The sequence below is a fragment of the Sander vitreus genome, chromosome 8 (genome assembly GCF_031162955.1).
Source record: "Sander vitreus isolate 19-12246 chromosome 8, sanVit1, whole genome shotgun sequence".
Classification (NCBI taxonomy): Eukaryota; Metazoa; Chordata; class Actinopteri; order Perciformes; family Percidae; genus Sander; species Sander vitreus.
In genome coordinates this window covers 34,049,134-34,066,619 of record NC_135862.1, presented here as the reverse complement: position 1 = coordinate 34,066,619, position 17,486 = coordinate 34,049,134, and the positions used below count along the sequence as shown (strand labels likewise).

Sequence of the window (17,486 nt, the reverse complement as noted above, 5' to 3'; positions counted from 1 at the left end):
CAGCCATTGGTTTGTGGGCTACTGTTTGGAAGCCTCGCGTTTGGCATTTTGGCCGTTGTCCTCTTGGTATTTTAGAGCCAGAAGTGACCATGTTTGGACGAGAGGGTGGAGTGGGTGTATCGTGTAGAAACATTGGCACTGAAAAATAAAACCGGTTGGGTTCGGTGGTTGATTAAGGTTTTTTAATCTTGTTTAACAACCCGATTATCACTAATCGGGAGCACACAGCTGCCACTTGTGGCATTTATTTAGTTTCATTAGAATGAGAGCATCCTTGAGTCTCACAGCTGTGGTGACTCACAAGGAGAGCTGAGCACACTTGACACGTCACAGCTCCATACACCTGGTCTTTTCTCTGCTCGCTCATTTCACAGCTCTCCTCTCCTTCATGGTCTCTTTTTAAAGCAACAAAATGAATGTCATACTTTCAAAGACTGCAAACGCAATTATTCCAGGCATCATCTCCAAAAGATCCTGGAGTCGGATAATTTGTATGTCTAGCACACATCTGACCCTCAAAGCTGTAACATCACACTATCTGACTTTTCTTCTGAGGGATTCATTATTCACATGACCACAAGCAAAACATGAGCAAAGGTTGTTTTAAGCTTTCAGACGCTATTTTCTGGTGATATAATCTTAGATATTTTGATCTCTTGCGCCTACAGCTTCAAGATATTTTAAAAAACAATCAGGAAGAAAATCACTCTGGGTGAGCTGCTCACGACGTTCAGACATTACACACCGTGTGACGAGGACTCACAAAGCAATAGTAAAGACTGATGTGTTGGCCATCTTATCCAAAATGTGATAGTCATGTTAATCAAAATCATTGAGCTCTAGCGGAAGCTAAAATTTTGGCTGCACTAATCAAAATGGAAATGAAATGTGAAAGTTGTCACTCGCAGTAACAAACCAACAGAGAATGACTGCTCACATCAAGCTGCTCTGTAGCAGCAGCTGTTTCCAGAGACAAAGCTCTGAACAACTTTCTGTACTCTACCTGCCTAGCAGCAGACAGAGACTAGCTGGTGAACATTAGGGTGACCAAACGTCCTCTTTTGACCGGACATGTCCCCTTTTACGTACTGTCCGGGTTTTGTTTTATAAATTCATGAAAATGTCCGGTTTTCACTGTTTTTCATGGGACCACTAAGCCTGTACTTAAATTGACTGGCGCTTTGCACACAATACTACGGTACTTTGTTGCGTGACGTAATTCCCGAGAGGCTGCCTTGTGGGCGGCTCTGCGACGCGCACATACACAGGGAGCAGAGCAGAGCAGCATTGCACACAAAATGCCGAAGCGTAAGTGCAGCTTCACAGTTGAACTGCAAAAAAAGATTTCCCACGTACCGTCCCGGTCAGGACAAGTGGGAGGCGGAGTGCACCATGTGCAAAGCTGGCACATATGTCTCAGTGTCTAATAAAGGTGCTGGAGATCTCAAGCTCACATGGACACTGAAAAATCATAAAAGCTCACATATAAAAGATCACATAAAACAGCTGTGCGAGGTGAGAAAGCTGCAAAGTTGACTGAGTTCTTTGTTAGACCTGGGAAAACAGAGGATGCTGTAAATGCAGTGGAAGGTGCAATGGCATTTCATACTGTGAAACACCATGTCAAGGGTAGATGTAGATGAGTAGTCTTGAGCAGGTGTAAACACTCAGAATGAGTCGGAGATGAAATTGAAGAGATGGGATTTTTAATTATTTCATTCCCAATTAAGGCCACGGAGGCAAAATAGTGACACAAAAATTAACAAAATTATGGAAAGCAAAAAATATACTTTCAAAAAAATAGAGTAAATTGACTTGGAGTCAAAACAATCACAGAATATTAACAATTGTTCACTAATTGATCTTAAATCAAGTCATCACTCTGAGGACATCCAACAGACTTACGTCCTACTCCCTCAAGTGTTCCGACAGCTCTCCCTCCTGAGCAAATACTACCACTACCCTTTATAGCCTGAAGCCCGCCCCTCAAATTGGAACATACCAACACAATACAATGCAGGGGTGGCTCAGGTGAATAGACAGTAAAAGGCTCAAAACAGTCAAAATGAATACATCTGTTAGGCTAGACATTTACCGAAGATTATTTACATGATTCAGAAAACATTTCACAAAGCCACAAGATAACTTGACGGCTAATAAAATAATTACATCAAAATTACGGTTCACTTCCTGTTACCCCCGGAAGTCCTAGCCTCATTTAAACCTGAGGATTGCGGCAAACTTTCCTTTATACACAAAGAGAGCCCATGCTGGTAAGACAAAGATTACATGTTAACCTCTGTTACCTTTTTAAACTAAATAAACAGCAATGTAGTTAACAAAGCCATAAGTCTTGCATGATTATTACAAATGGTGATGTTTGTGACATAAATGGTATGGTTTTAAATAGAGAATGATGTATTGATGGATGTAGCTATAGCCTATAAATCACCGCAGTATTAGATGTTAAATATGTGCACAAGAACGCTACGGGATTACTGTGGGGAATTTGATGAAAGAATGGCTATGATTAACAGAACATATGAACCCAGTATGATAAGTAACAGAGCATATTGACACGCTAACAAAACATATACCGGCAACATTTACACTCAGTCTTTGAGAGAAAATAGGTAGCGCATGGCTACCATGACGGCAGCCATGCGCCCCGTCACACGCCACAACAGCACTACAGCACCAGTACCTTGCTAAAAAAGTCATTTCCAGACTCTGACATCGCTAAAAGGTTTAGTAGTGCTCGCACTAAGACCGAAGCCATTGTCAGTGGTGTTATAGCGCCCCACTCTGTTGAAGTCGCTCATGAAGCACTCAAAGACATCCAGTACTGTGGTGTTTCTACAGATGGGAGTAACCACGGAGCAGTGAAAATATTCCAAATCATAATCCAGTATTTTGACTGGAAGAAGGGTGTTGTGCAAACAAAACTGATTGAGGTTAAAGACACACCTAATGAGACAGCAGAAACCATCGCAAAATATCTCACTGAAACACTGGCAAAAAACAATTTGTCTGAAAATGTATTGCATTTACTGGCGACAATTGCAACACAAATTTTGGAGGAATCCGACGTGATGAAGCAGAAAAGAATGTTTGCAAATTTGAAGAGGTTGCTGCAGAACAAGACTCTGATCGGTGTGGGTTGCCCAGCACACATATTGAATAATTGTGCCCATCATGGGGCAGACACAATAGATGTTGACATTGAGAATATCATGTTCAAAATCTACTAGTACTTCCACATTTACACTGTGCGTACTGAGAGCCTGAAGGAGTACTGTGATTTTGTTGAGATTGATTACAGAAGGATGCTTTCTCACAGCAAGACAAGGTGGCTGTCATTGTTCCCAAGCATTGTGAGGATGATACAGATGTTTCCAGCTTTAAAGGCATATTTTCTGTCTCAGCAAAAGCCAACCATAGTACTCAAGAAGTTTTTTGAAAACGACTTCGCTGAGATCTACCTCTGGCAAATGCACTCACTCATGTGTTTTCCACACCCACATTTAAGAAATGGAACAGGAGAACATGTCCATTATGGAGGTGAAGAAAATATTGAACAATATCCACACTATTCTTCTTCAACGCAAGAGCAACAACTTCATGTCCCTTAAAGATAAAGAGACTACTGGCACAAAAGCGCAAAGATGGACTTGGTAAGATCTGTGACCAGTTCTGTGCTGATGTGCAAGGCCTGAACAGTGCATGCCTGGAGTATCTGGAGAAGTGGATGACTCCCATGGAAGAATTCTCAACATTCATGTAGATGGATGTGAGTGAGCCACCAAACTGGAATCATGTGGAGGCCTGCATCAAGTACCTTGGAGAGAAGGGGGTGGCAGTTGATGATGTCAAGTGTTTTGACCAGGTCACCAATCTGAAGAAATTCACAGAAAGTTGCAACAGTGATGAGGAGTTCAGTGGCCTGCAGGTGCATCAGAAGTGGACCAAATATTTTGAGAAGGCAAAAAGTTTATCTTTGCACTTCCCTCTCGCAATGCAAATGTTAAGAGGGTTTACTCACTGATGCAGAGCCAGTGGACCAAGGAGAGGAGCCATCCGTCTGTTGAGTCACTGAAGAGGATTCTATTAGTGCAATACAATTTCAAAAACACTTCTTGCAAAGACTTTTATGCTTATTTGTTGAGCAACCGAAAACTGCTGGGAAAGATCAGCTCTACAGCAAAATATGGATGGGCAGACAAGGAGGATGAAGAAGAAAAGCAGGATGAAGAAGACAACTAAAAATTAAAAGTATAGATCCTTTTTGTTTAAGTTAGTATCTTTGTGAGACTGTTTTATTATTTATCTTATTACATTGAAAAGGTATTAAGATATTTAGTTGAAGCTGGATTTTCTAACACAGAAGAGGTCATATTTAGAACATTATTTCATATTATTTATTTATTTATTTGAAAAGCGAGCTATTATTTTGTTAGATATTTTATTTTATTACAGAAGTTATTTTTGTACTATTGAGGCATAATAAAGCATGTTCATTAACCTCTGAGAAGCCTGTCTGAATTTGTGTCTCGAGGCCAGGCCAAGTGTCCTCTTTTTTGGAAATCAAAATATGGTCACCCTAGTGAACATAGAGGAGTATTCAGCAGCTACAGAGACAGATGTTTCCCTCAGGAGACTAAAAACAGCTGAAAGAGGGAGAATATTGGATTGACATTCATCAGGTGGACACAGACACAAAGACTCCTGATGAATAATCATGTTGCTCTGTAACTGCTGCATGTGGAAACAGGCAGCTGTTTGCTAACGAGTTCAACATGTCACCTCTATTTAAGGTACTAATGTGTCAGCGTAGTGGAAAGGTGGAACATAAATCAGTTAGTGCAGCTTTGAGTGAGTTGGCAGGGTTCCATGATGGCAGAGTTTATTATTTTTTCATCTTTTTTCCAGGAGGCAGTAATGTGGTCTAAAAGACATGAAAAAATGGGAGCATGTCCCTGCTAATCAAAGCTTTCAGTATTGTTCCAGTTTCACACCAATTTCAAGCGCCGAATATTGGCGCAAGAAAGAAAGGGGGGGAAAAAAGAAAGTCCAAGGAGAAAAGAGAGACGGGGAGAAGGTTGACGGCACGATGAGTAAATTCCCTGCAGTGTACAACTTAACCCTTGTGTTGACTTCGGGTCACATTGGCCCGTTTTAAATTTTTGTTTTATATCAGAAAAAATGGGACGTAGAAATAAGCGCTGAAAATGTGTAGAAGAAAAATGTTTTAACAATTTTAAACGTTGGAAAAAGCAAAAACAAACTGTGAAAAAAAGTCATAAACATCGAAAGAAATGGTTGGGGGAAAAAAAAAATGTTTCAAGGTTGACGGGAAGACGACACAAGGGTTAATTCCTGTGAAATGTCAGAGTTGTGTAGCAAGACTTACATCACACACACACACACACACACACAGACACACACACACACACACACAGACAGAGAGCAAACTAAAGGACTGTTCGTTGATAGAGACAGACTGAGACAAATCAGGTTCTACAGTAGCCTGGCTCTGCCCTCCTACTTACTTCCGCTCAATTTTCATTTCCCTTCAGTACTCCGTCTGGGTTTGCGGTATATTCTTGAGTTTTCTCCGGTCTAATATTTGTAGGTCCAATCAGTGAACAGAGGGAGTGGCTGAGAACGATGACGTTGAGGACGTGCACTAGAGAGATGCGAGCGAAGCCATTCGGTCCGTTGTGGCAGCAATGCTGCCGAATATCCAGAAGTTAAAGCCCAAGCAAGAACAATCTTTGCTGAGTTGTGTTGGGGGCCATGATGTTGTGGCCCTCCACCCCACGGGGTTCGGGAAAAGTTTGATTTTCCAGCTCGCTCCGTTAGCGGTGAAGGAGTTGGCTAAGGCTAACGCTAGCGATGATAATGCTAAATATAAGCCGAAAGTTGTTGTCGGTCTCCCCTCTTGTTGCGCATGACATACGTCATGACCAAACGTTAGCGATTGGTTATGGCAGATCCAGAGTGGCTCTGGGCAGATCCAATAGTTTTAAACTTCAACAGAGTACCCACCTTCAAGGAAGTTAACACTTGTCAATGGAGAGAGGCCAGACTCTCTGGACCAATGAAATGGACGAGAGTCTGGTAGGACCAGGCTAGTTCTACGGAGCATTAGGATGTCCACTCAGTGGCCACTTTATTAGGTACACCAATACACCTGCTCCTTAATGCAAATATCTAATCAGCTGATGTGTGGCAGGAGCTCAATGCATTTAGGTGACCATGTGCAGTTGTTGTTGTGATCTGAGTGACTCTGACTGTCTCACAAACTGCTGATGTCCACAGCAGTCTTTAGAGTTAGTTTAGAGTTTAAAGAGAAAGGTGAGCGTCATTTTAGCGGATGAAAACACCTTGTTCTTGAGAGCTCAGAGGGGAATGGCCGGAACAGGAAGTCAAACAAAGCAGGCAATTCAGCCGAGGTTTGCAGAAGAGCATCTCTTAACACACAACCCATGGAACCTGGAAGCAGACGGGCTCCAGCAGCAGACTAACAACTACAACAGGTAGCAGCTAACAACAGAAAGCTGAGGCTGCACACCTGGACAGCAGAATATTCTGGATTTCTGCTGCCACATTCAGATGGTGAGGTCAGAATCTGGTGCACACAACATGAATCTATGGATCCATTCTGCCTGGTGTCAGCAGTTCAGACTGTAAATATGTATGAGATACTATCATGCCAACATGGAGCAGAATGTCTCAGGAATTTTGCTTAAAACAGAAAGAGAAAAGGCTGGTTTAACAAACATTTAAGCTAACCCTGAACTCTGAGTAGACTAACCCTGAACTCTAAGTAGACCAATCCTGAACCCTGAGCAGATTAACCCTGAACTCTGAGTAGAAAAACCCTTAACTCTGAGTAGACTAACCATGAACTCTGAGTAGACTTGCCATGAACTCTGAATAGACTAACCCTTAAGTCTGAGTAGATTAACCCTTAAGTCTGAGTAGACTAACCATGAACTCTGAGTATACTAACCTTGAGTACTGTTCCCATTAGCTCTGTTAGCGATCCCTTTGCTCCACCCTCTCTCTCCCTTTTAATCTACTGATCAGTGCTATGAGCTCTGTATGTGCAAAAGTAAAACATAAAAATAAATGGTCCACCAGAGTCTATGGCTGTGATTCATTAGTTTGTCAACATACCCTCCTTCACTTCCCCTCATCCCTTGGTATTACGTTATAGCACATGTCACACTGAGCCCACTTGGAGAGCAGGGAGAAAGTGGGCGGGGCAGGAGCTGGGGAGTAAAATGGAACACATCTGCCCTCGTTCACTTTCAGCCCAAACTATACAGATCGACCACCAGTTGTAGGCTTAGTGCTACTGCTTCAAGTGTGTTTTATTGTCCATATTATTTTCTATTAATTTTTGCATTCTATCCCCGTTTTTCTGTTCATTCTATGTCTGCTTATATCATGCAATTTCCTTATTGTACAGCAGGCCTATTTTTTGTATGAAAGGCGCAATACAAATATTATTTATAAAAAGTATTACAACTGCTTTTTACACATCATAAACACTCATTTCAATGAGGCTTGGTAATCAGCTGCATGGGTTCCAGATTTAGAAATTTGTGATTTGTATCATGATAAATCATATTAATGCTTACATCTCGCAAAAAACAGAATTTCTTCCATGCATTTATAGATAATGTTGGAAATAAAAAACAAATCACACGTACAATTATCAAGTAAATAATATGTATGAATTAAATTGACATTAGTTCTATTACATGTTTCAGTAAAATATCAAGCTAACAATGAGGAAACTAAAAAGTTGAAATGTATTTATTTAATTTATTCATCTTCTCCTTCTTTGGTGTCAGCAACAGGAAGTTAAGCGTTTGTGGATAACTGCCACCTAACCATGGAGGGAGTTTCTTGCACCAAATGCCTAACTGCAATGCATTGTGGGTGATAGCCACCTCTGGAGTGACCATAGTTGTTCACTCGCTCCCTCAGCCCTCCGAGGGTCGATCTCGCCAAGTTCACTTCATTTTTTCAGAAAGTTGGAACAACACTTAAGATTCCGGCGAGGATTCCCCCGAGGGCAAGTCCTAAGGGGGAAGTTAACGAGGGCATGTTGAATCACTATTAAAACGCAGCTTATGATCAGAACTCCCTCCATGGCAACGGCCTGTTATACTTAGCAACGATCTGTTGTACAGGAATGATAGACCGTTGAGTGCTATGATTGACCAATCAGAATCAAGTATTCAACAAGGCCGTGTAATAATGATAATTAAAAGTGCCAAGCTGTTTACAACACTGTAGGAGCTGAAAGTATTCTTGCAGCTTTCATATTAAGTTTTCAATGATAAAATGTATTTTTAATGCAGGGCAAAGAGGAAAAGAACTGAAAAACAGGTTTCCCAGAGCAACAGTGGAGACTAATTAGTAAATAGAAACAATGTCACAAGAGTGAAGCTCTGCACAGAGAAACAGCAGAAACAGCTGTGTGTGATACTTTAATGCAGTGAAGCCAGCGAGCCAGTTCCAGCAGCCCAACCTGAGTCACAGCTACCCTAGTCTATATCCTTCGCGTTCTACTTCTGGGATCGATCCGGTGCTGCAGGAAATTCCGCCAGATGAATGTATTTTCCGTTTCCTTCCACTTTCTTAGTGTTGGAATTTTAAATGTGGTGGATTTGTGAGGACTATAGTTAACTGCTCCTCAGATCTCTGCAGGGTAAATCCAGACAGTTAGCTAGACTATCTGTCCAATCTGAGTTTTCTGTTGCACGACTATTTTGCAGCAGCTCTTTGCAGAGTTTAGCACAGCCCATGATGATTCTGATTGGTTTAAAGAAATGCCAAAAAACCAGAGCACGTTTTCCTCTCATCCCCGTATGCTATGTGAAGTAGCCAGACCTTCCTTCAGCGCTCTTTGCAGGAGGTTCTGGCATAGCGAGACTATCGCTACCCTCACATGATACACTCCTCTCACAGCAACATATCCAACACACCCTTTCCAACATGGTGGTGTACTTTGTCGTCAGTGCTCGCTCTGTTGCTGCCATGGCAGCTACCACGCCGCTCACCTGGAAGCTATGATGCAGCTGTCAATGTATCTAACCCAAAATTAGTATCATCACTCCCCACTGTGCTGAGCTTGATGTTTTCTCATGAGGAGTGACGAGGTCAAAGCCTAGACACCAAACATACATTATGTGCATATTCTACATTTACATAACAATATATTCCACATGAGTTGGCTGACTGAACTTTTATTTCTTTTCGACTCAGTAAAGGCACTGGCACTTCAAGCGCTCATTAAAAGAGCAAAGTCTTTGAAAAAAACAAACAGCTTGGCCAGATAGATCTTTAAAAACCCTCAGTGATCCTTTAGTCTTATTACATTCTGACTAAACTACTACTGCTTACTTACATTGCATGGCAGCTGGACTGTCGCGATATCACAAGAGAATCGTGGGATAATATCACACTAAAATCTATCTTGTCAGGCTTCCAGTAATGTGTTTGTGTCTGAACAGCAGCGGACCGAGTCAAACAGCATCCGCTGAGGAGCTCCTGGCAGCCACAGCGTGGTTTAGCTGTGTGTGATGGCCGAGACTCTTCGTTTAACCAACAATGATGGACGTGATAAACAGATGGTTCAACCAATCAGCTGCCATGTATTTCTTTTAAAGTGCCTGCCCATTACCAAACAGATTCCAATGACGACTTCTTTGATTGTTCTCTGTAACAAACCATCTGGTGTGTCAGGTTAACTGCTTTATATTTGAAGGGTCTTAAGTAACTACTTAAGACCCTTCAACTATAAAGCTCTGACTGTTCAAAGTAAGCTAAGTACAGTTTTATGCAAAAGAAAAGAGAAAAAGAGATGGCACAATCATAGGCGGCGCTAGGCTATTTTTAATAAATCATCTCAGCACCCCTGAAAAATAAAGTCCTTATCATTGTGATTTTGTGAAATCGTTTAGTTCTCAAACATTATTACTTCTGCAAACCTGATTTTAGCGATGGAATAGGATAAATGATGACAGGCTCAGCTCAGTTGTAGCCTAAAGTCAACAGCCTATCTGCGATTCCCTGAACGAGGGCGCCTTAGTCAGCCTACTGTTCAGTCTGCGCAGATACTATACTAATAACTTTGGGGAATTCGGTCGTCAGAGTATGGCTACTTTCAACCACTGAAAAGGTATGGCTAATGGAGTGAAAATTAAATCTAATCGAATGAACACGTTAAGTAGGCTGCAGGTGTAGTATTTGTGCAACCAATCTGTGATTCCCTGATCACAATGATGGCAATTATATCTGAATTAGCCTAGCTTATTCACCACGGAGTCCAATTTTGTTGTGCAATGTTAGACAAAATTGCTAACTGTAGGCACATGTAGCTTAGAAGTAGCCTACAACGAGTTTTTAAAGTGTGCTATTAATCCCTGCCGTAACGGCTTGAGCACCGCTACCTCCCTACCAGACACTTTCTTATTTTTAACTATCAATGCAAATGAAAAATAAATAATTCGACCTGACGGATCATCAGACTCATTCATATCAGAACTGAAACACTGGAAGAACAAACCCTGACTCACAGTCTGTTTCCCCATTGATGGATATACGTTTCTTTTTTTTTTTTAAATAAAACAGCCAGGTTCAGGTGAGAAAGTATAAGATAAGCCTTTAACATTATCCCACTGCACTGAACAGCAACCCCATATTCACATATGTTATAAATAGGTGAATGTATAACCTTTGGTAGCCTACACAATGCATTCTTTGTTGATTAGTCGATTACATTTGCCTTCTGGTTGACAGCACAAAGGAGTGAGGAGAATAGAGAGAGGGCAGAGAGAGCAAGATGAACAAGGTGAGAAAATGGCTAGGTAGCCTATAAGAGATATATATATATATATATATATATATATATATATATATATATATATATATATATATATATATATATATATATATATATACTATATATATATATATATATATATATATATATAGTAGGACTTGTAGGACAAATGTTTTGTATGTGATTGTCAGTGATATGACGGAGGGAGGGGGATAGAGAGAGAGAGTGGACAAAGAGAGGGACCTGGAAGAACCAGGTGAGAAAGTGGACATATATTGTATGGGCAAAAACATTTAAAACACTTAAAATATTCCATTCACATTATATTTACATATGCATTTCATGGAGGACTAGGCTCTAAAAAAGGAAAAAGAGATGTTGGATTTTCCCCATCTGGTTCAGAGGCATTATTAGATTAGATTATTCATCATTTAGCTGTATAACCATATCAGTTTCTATCAATGATGTAAATGAAAAAGTTGAAAATTAACAGCAGGAAAAAACATGAATAATCCTGTCTAAAAATATGTTAAGGCTTATTTTACCAGTTCAAGGTACTGCATGTGCAGGGGCGTAGCTCAAAATTCTGGGCCCTGTAGAGAGGCATTTTCTATGGGCCCCTCCCTGCATCCACAGCTATTAATTCTAGCATCTTTTTGGGCCCTCCTCACATGAGGGCCCTGGGTTCTCAGTCCCCTTTTTCCCCCCAGTCCGACGCCCCTGGGTATGTGTGCTGCAATAATCATGCTTTGTAGTTGCCATCTTTTTTCACAGCAGATTCCTTGAATCTGTTGATAGTTTGTCATAACTGTATGTCTCAATCTGTCTATTTATTTCCCTAAAACTCACAAGAAGTCATGATTTAAGGGTTTAAAAAATATATATATCTTACAAGGGCATGCCCCCGGACCCCCCAAGCTTAACTGCTATCAACTTTTCATTAGGGGCTGAGCCCCCCCAAAGGTCAGATCCTAGAATCGCCCCTGGGCACAATTATTATTCTGTCCTATCAATATTTGCTGTTTGCAGTTCGTCATATCAACATCTAAGTGAGTGAGTCGCAATGCGTGGTGTGGAGTCCTGCATCCTGCACGGTTCATGCCTCCCACCTACGTGCCATTGATGACTCCGTCTGGGTTGAGCATGGGGATGAGCTTGAAAACAAAGGCCTCCCTCAGACTCTGGGCCACCGGGTCACTGCTGCACAGGAACTCCAGGGTGCCCTTCATCATCCAGCTGGCATTGGACTCACCGGGATGGACGCGGCCTGTTAGCACAATACAGGGACGATTCCCTGGACAGAGACAGACAGATATACAGTATGTTTCAGAATATTGCTCAGTAACAGTCATCTGTGAAACTCAAGTAACAAGACGTTATGTAAACTCAGTGGCACCCTGTCATTCACTGTGGAGCTGCCTTTGTGTTATTATCTGTGTTCTCAGAGTGCCAGGCATCAATCAATTATCCAGATCAGGTCTTTAATTAAAGCAGTGCTGATGGTGTTTCCTCTACACACATCATAACAACAGTGACAGCTAGCCAATTATGTCGGCTACCAGAGGTCATGAATGATAATTGTAGGGTTCTGCAAAGGGTCATACTTAACATTTCTGATGTCAGTGATTACAATGTGAATGGTTTGTGCAGATAGCATGCCAACAGATGGCAGAGTGTGTGATCAGTCAGGGTTGTTTGAGCTCAATGATTGAGCTCAAAGCAGTCTGCTGTCGAACAGATATCCAGAATGAGCAACATGTGGATAGAGAATGCTCTGTCCTGATTATTATTCTATTATGGGTGAGGAATTGTTAGAACGCCTCAGACAATTATACACAAGTATGTACACTGGATTTGTAGGAAATCAATTAAAATAATGGTGATTTTTGCATTACATTACTATGGGCTTCAACAGCATTAAGCCAATATGGATTTTGGAGTCTAATAACATAAAACCTCTGACTGATAATATTTGCAGAAATGTTTTCTTTTGTTCACCAGAATGTAAGAAGCCAGCAAAAAAAATGCATGTAGGGACATTAATGATTTACCATTCCTAATTTTCACAGCTTTGTCCATCATTTCTATTAGTTCTAATAAAACTGTACTCACAACATTCATTTCTGAGATCTGACAACACAATGACATCACTACAAACAGCAAGACACAGAGCAGTCAGATGAGCAGACAGGTTGTAGACAGACCCCCAGCTTAGATAAACCAATTTAAAGAGACAGACTTACTTGACGCTTCAACTCTGACCGACTGTAAGTCTGTGCACACAGATAATCTGTTTTCAACCTGTATGTCTATCTGACTGGTTGTTTACTGTTGGATTTGTACACGCCCTAAACGCACCTGTGCCAAGCCCTTCACACCTTGTGCTTAGAAAGTTTAAATAGGGCCCTCTCTCCCTCAAACCTCAAGTAGTGTGCTCATCAGCTGTCTCCGGTGTTCACTGACATCTTTAACACCTCACTGGAGACATGCCACGTACCAGCCTGCGTCCCCAAAAACAGACCCGTCGCTCTGACCTTTGTGGTTATGAAGTCTTTTAAACGCCTTGTTTTGTCACACCTCAAATCCCTCACCAACCCACTCCTGGACCCCTGCAGTTTGCCTACAGAGCAAACAGGTCTGTAGACGATGCAGTCAACATGGCTTTTCATTTCATCCTCTGGCACCTGGACTCCTCAGAAACCTATGCCAGGATCCTGTTTATGGATTTCAGCTCAATCCTCCCAGCTCTGCTGCAGGACAAACGGTCCCAGCTGCACTTGCCTGACTCCACCTGGAGGTGGATCAGACTCTTCCTATCTGACAGGAAGGAGCGTGTGGCGATGGGGAAACACGTCTGTGACTCTATGACCATCAGCACTGGTTCCCCTCAAGGCTGCGTCCTTTCCCCTCTGCTTCTTTCTGTACTCCAACAGCTGCACCTCCAGTCACCAGTCCGTCAAGCTCCTGAAGTTTGCAGATGACACCACTCTCTTTTGGCTCGCTCTTTTTGGAGGAAGTAGATTAATCTGCCTACAGATAGGTGATTGACAATCTGGTGACAGAGGATGTACTACCTACAGCAGCTGAAGAAATGTAACCTTCCAAAGACTATGATTGTGCACTACACTGCCATCATTGAGTCCATCCTCACCTGCTCCATCACCATGGTACGCTGCTGCCACTGCTAAGGACAAGGGCAGAGTGCAGCGATCATCCTCTGTGCTAAGAAGGTGATTGGCTGCAATCTGCTGTCCTTCCAGGACCTGTACGCCTCCAGGACCGTGAAGACCATCTAGGACCTGTACACCTCTAGGGTCCTGAGGCAGGCCAGAAAGATTGTGGCCGATCCTTTCCACCCCTGACACATACGTCATTGAAGCACTCCCATTTGGCAGGAGGCTGCGGTCCATTAGGACCAAAACCTTAAGCCACGAGAACAGTTTCCTCCCAAATGCAGTGGACCTCAACAAGGCCCGGGGACCTCTAATGATATGGGCTTGTATCCTGATCCACTCCTTACCTGCACATCCTTACTATCACATTCCTGCAAAACTGTACTCATTCAAAACATACACTTTAATAACATTTATATTTTTATATATTTTTATAGATTTGATGTTCTTTTAAAGTTATACACATGATGAAATGTCGCAATAAATAACTCTTGAAAACTGTGAGGTGAGCACAGTAGCAGCAGGATGTGGGCCTGTAAACTGTGATGGATGAACAGACAGTTTGGTTTTGGTTCACCTTTGTTTTCTCTTCCAATTCTAAATACATTTGTCCAGAGGTTTCGTTGTCTGATCACCTTTTGATTCGTCTGATGAATCGAACAACATCTACTGTTGCACACAATGATATACACCTTCCCCCCCCCCCCCTTTTCATCTGTGCCTGAATCTTGTTTTGTTTTTGTTTTGTTTTGTTCTGCTTAGTTTTTTTTGTTTTGTACCCTGCCCTGTAAAGCGACTTTGAGTCCATGAAAAGCGCTATACAAATTCAATTTATTATTATTATTATTTTCAGTAGAAATCTTTCCTGCAGCAGCCGTGTGAATGGGATCTGGCTGGTGTGTGTCTGTGCTGCGAGACTGTGAGCCAGTCTGTGTGAACAATTGGACCAGAGAGAGCCCATTAACCACTAAAGGCTTGTCAGGACAGACCATACTGGCACATCTTCTGATGACTGATAGAACAGGAAGTTACCCCCACCTGTGTGGCACAAGCCAGAGATGACAGTAGAGCAGCAGGCAGATGAAGATCCAGCAACAAGAGAGTTTAGGAGGTACGGGGTGAGTCATCCCCACCTGAAGGTATTCTAACAGTGTATTATGAATCACACTAACAAAGTGTGCATTGTGTGTTCTGTGCCCTGATGGGGACAGTGGACAGTAGACTGACTGTCCTACACCTTCAATGTATATACAGTGGGACAGGTGTGTGTGTGTGTGTGTGTGTGTGTTCAGTGTTACTCACACTGATTACTTATCGGTGCTTTCAGCTCACAGAATCACAATCAATTCACTCAAACATATACCAAGTCTTTGTTGGCACTGGCTGCATCTTTCAGTTGATTTTTATACTTAGCACAGAACGACATGCATTAAAAGACATAGACTATACAGATGGGGACAGAGAGGGTGAGAGACAGAAACTAGAGAAATGAAAGAAAGAGTTGGAGCATAAAGTGTGACAGAGGAACTGTCCTCGTCGTAACGGCTTTCACAGATGAGCTGTGATTGCACTGGAAGCCTTTTTAATTAGAGACCAGAGGAGTGGGGCAGGAAGACGGCTGCTTTGTCTAATCCTTCCCCTCCGAAGAAAAGCTTGCATGTCTAAGAACAACGCCAAAATAAAGCGCAGAACTTCGTTTAGGCATCATCCCGATGATTTTTTGAACACACAGGAGAAACAAATGGCTAGGCATGTGCCATTAAACTCATGCTGCTGCTCTATACCCAGTGCTTGTAATTAGACCTGATTAGCATACTCATTTGCATACACAGGAAGAAGACTGCAACTTATTGGCTGTTGCTCCAGGCCTTGTCTGTCCTCATGTTTGGGTTCTCTGTCCAACAAAGACACACTCCTATACTCACACATACACACACGTTTCCCCTCAGGAATAAAACAGTCCAGCATCCGTAGGAGCCTCTGTGCTCCGTCAGTCTCAGAGTGGAAAGTCACATTTTTAAGGTGTTAAGGTTAATTGCCTTGTTCAAGTGAACATCAGCTGCCCTCAAATAGGGGGAGATATCCTCTCTGCTGCACCTGAAGGCGACCGGCAACCTTTGGGATGTGCTAGAGATCAACAGTAACACCTTCAGCGACAATGGGATTTGGCGACCTGAATAAAATCAATGTGGAGTGCAAATTGGGCTACCAGGAAGACAAACACTGAGGGATGGAAGTTGAATTGCTCATGGCAGAACACCCAGCTGGGTCATGAATGATGAACCCATCGTCTTGTAATCCTGACAAATTCTGTCTGTGTAGTTGGAAACACCAGTGTTTACTGGAGGTACTGGCGAGTGCATTTTAGTAAACCATTCCAACTAGATTGTTTCATATAAAAATCCACGAGTATCAATGGTGAAGTCAAGCAATCAATTCCTGAAGCGCTGACTTTTGGGGGAAAATGACAAGATGAAATGGCATAATTGCTATGCACAAATGCCCATTGTGTAATAGAAGCTGCAGTATAATAGTATGCTAATGTGGATATGCTATGATGAATCTCACATGGTTTACTCTTAAACAAATTATTTCTTCATATTTCCAACTGCTAAGCATCACTTGCTTTCAATTAAGCCGTGAAAAACAAACAAAGCATGGGATATCTGTCTCTGTCAGGAGGGCTGGCTGTTTTTCTGCTCAAACACACACACACAAACACACACATACACACAGCATTACTCACGGAGCTGGTGCATGTCTCTCCAGCCCCTGCTGGCAGGACAGGCTGTGATGGTGACTACTGGACACCAGTTTCCAGCCAAAGTGCCACAAAGATTCTGCTGCTGGAAAAACACCTTGGCAGGGTCCACTGATTTCTGCAGCACCTTCAGATGAGCCTGACAAACACAAGTGTGAAAGCCAACTTATTTCATTTGTTTTCCTACGATATCCATTTGTGGCAACTAAAGCATGATTTAGGCTGTCATGGTTCTGTCTTAACAACTAATTGGTGAGGAAGGTGTTTTTTTGCAAAGTATTTTTAGGACATTTCAAGCCGACAATGAAAAGCACATAGAAAAATAGGTCCTAATTAAACATTGAAAAAGTCAACATTGACTTGAGGAATGAGATGGGATGCGTCACTAGTGATGTCCAAATAAAGCTTTATGACGCATTCTCTTTATTTCCTGAGCCGCTAGATGGCGCTTTCTGTTTAACAAAGCGTTGACAGCATGCTGAGTTGTCATTACTTGAGCCTTTTTCTTTAAATCAAGAGCGCCATCTAGTGGGCTCAGAAGATAAAGAACATGTTTCATGAAGCTTCATTTGAACTTCACTACCATTCATCCACCACCTCTTATCAGCAAGAAGTTTGTAAGTCTTAATACTACGTCAGACTTCTCCAACGTGCGATCAAAGAGTAGTGTTGGTAGTGGTAAGTGTTT

General features: G+C 42.1%; 1 protein-coding gene across 1 annotated transcript in view; it reads right to left on the bottom strand.

Annotated features, from left to right (window-relative positions):
• The window catches only part of agbl1 (AGBL carboxypeptidase 1), a 110,814-nt gene that overhangs the window by 29,026 nt on the left and 64,302 nt on the right, over nt 1-17,486 (bottom strand). The window contains exons 20-21 of the mRNA XM_078256184.1: nt 16,784-16,937; nt 11,978-12,158 (exon numbers count right to left, since the gene is read on the bottom strand). Of these exons, the coding sequence (XP_078112310.1) occupies nt 11,978-12,158; nt 16,784-16,937 (335 nt within the window). The remainder of the gene's footprint in view (nt 1-11,977; nt 12,159-16,783; nt 16,938-17,486) is intronic.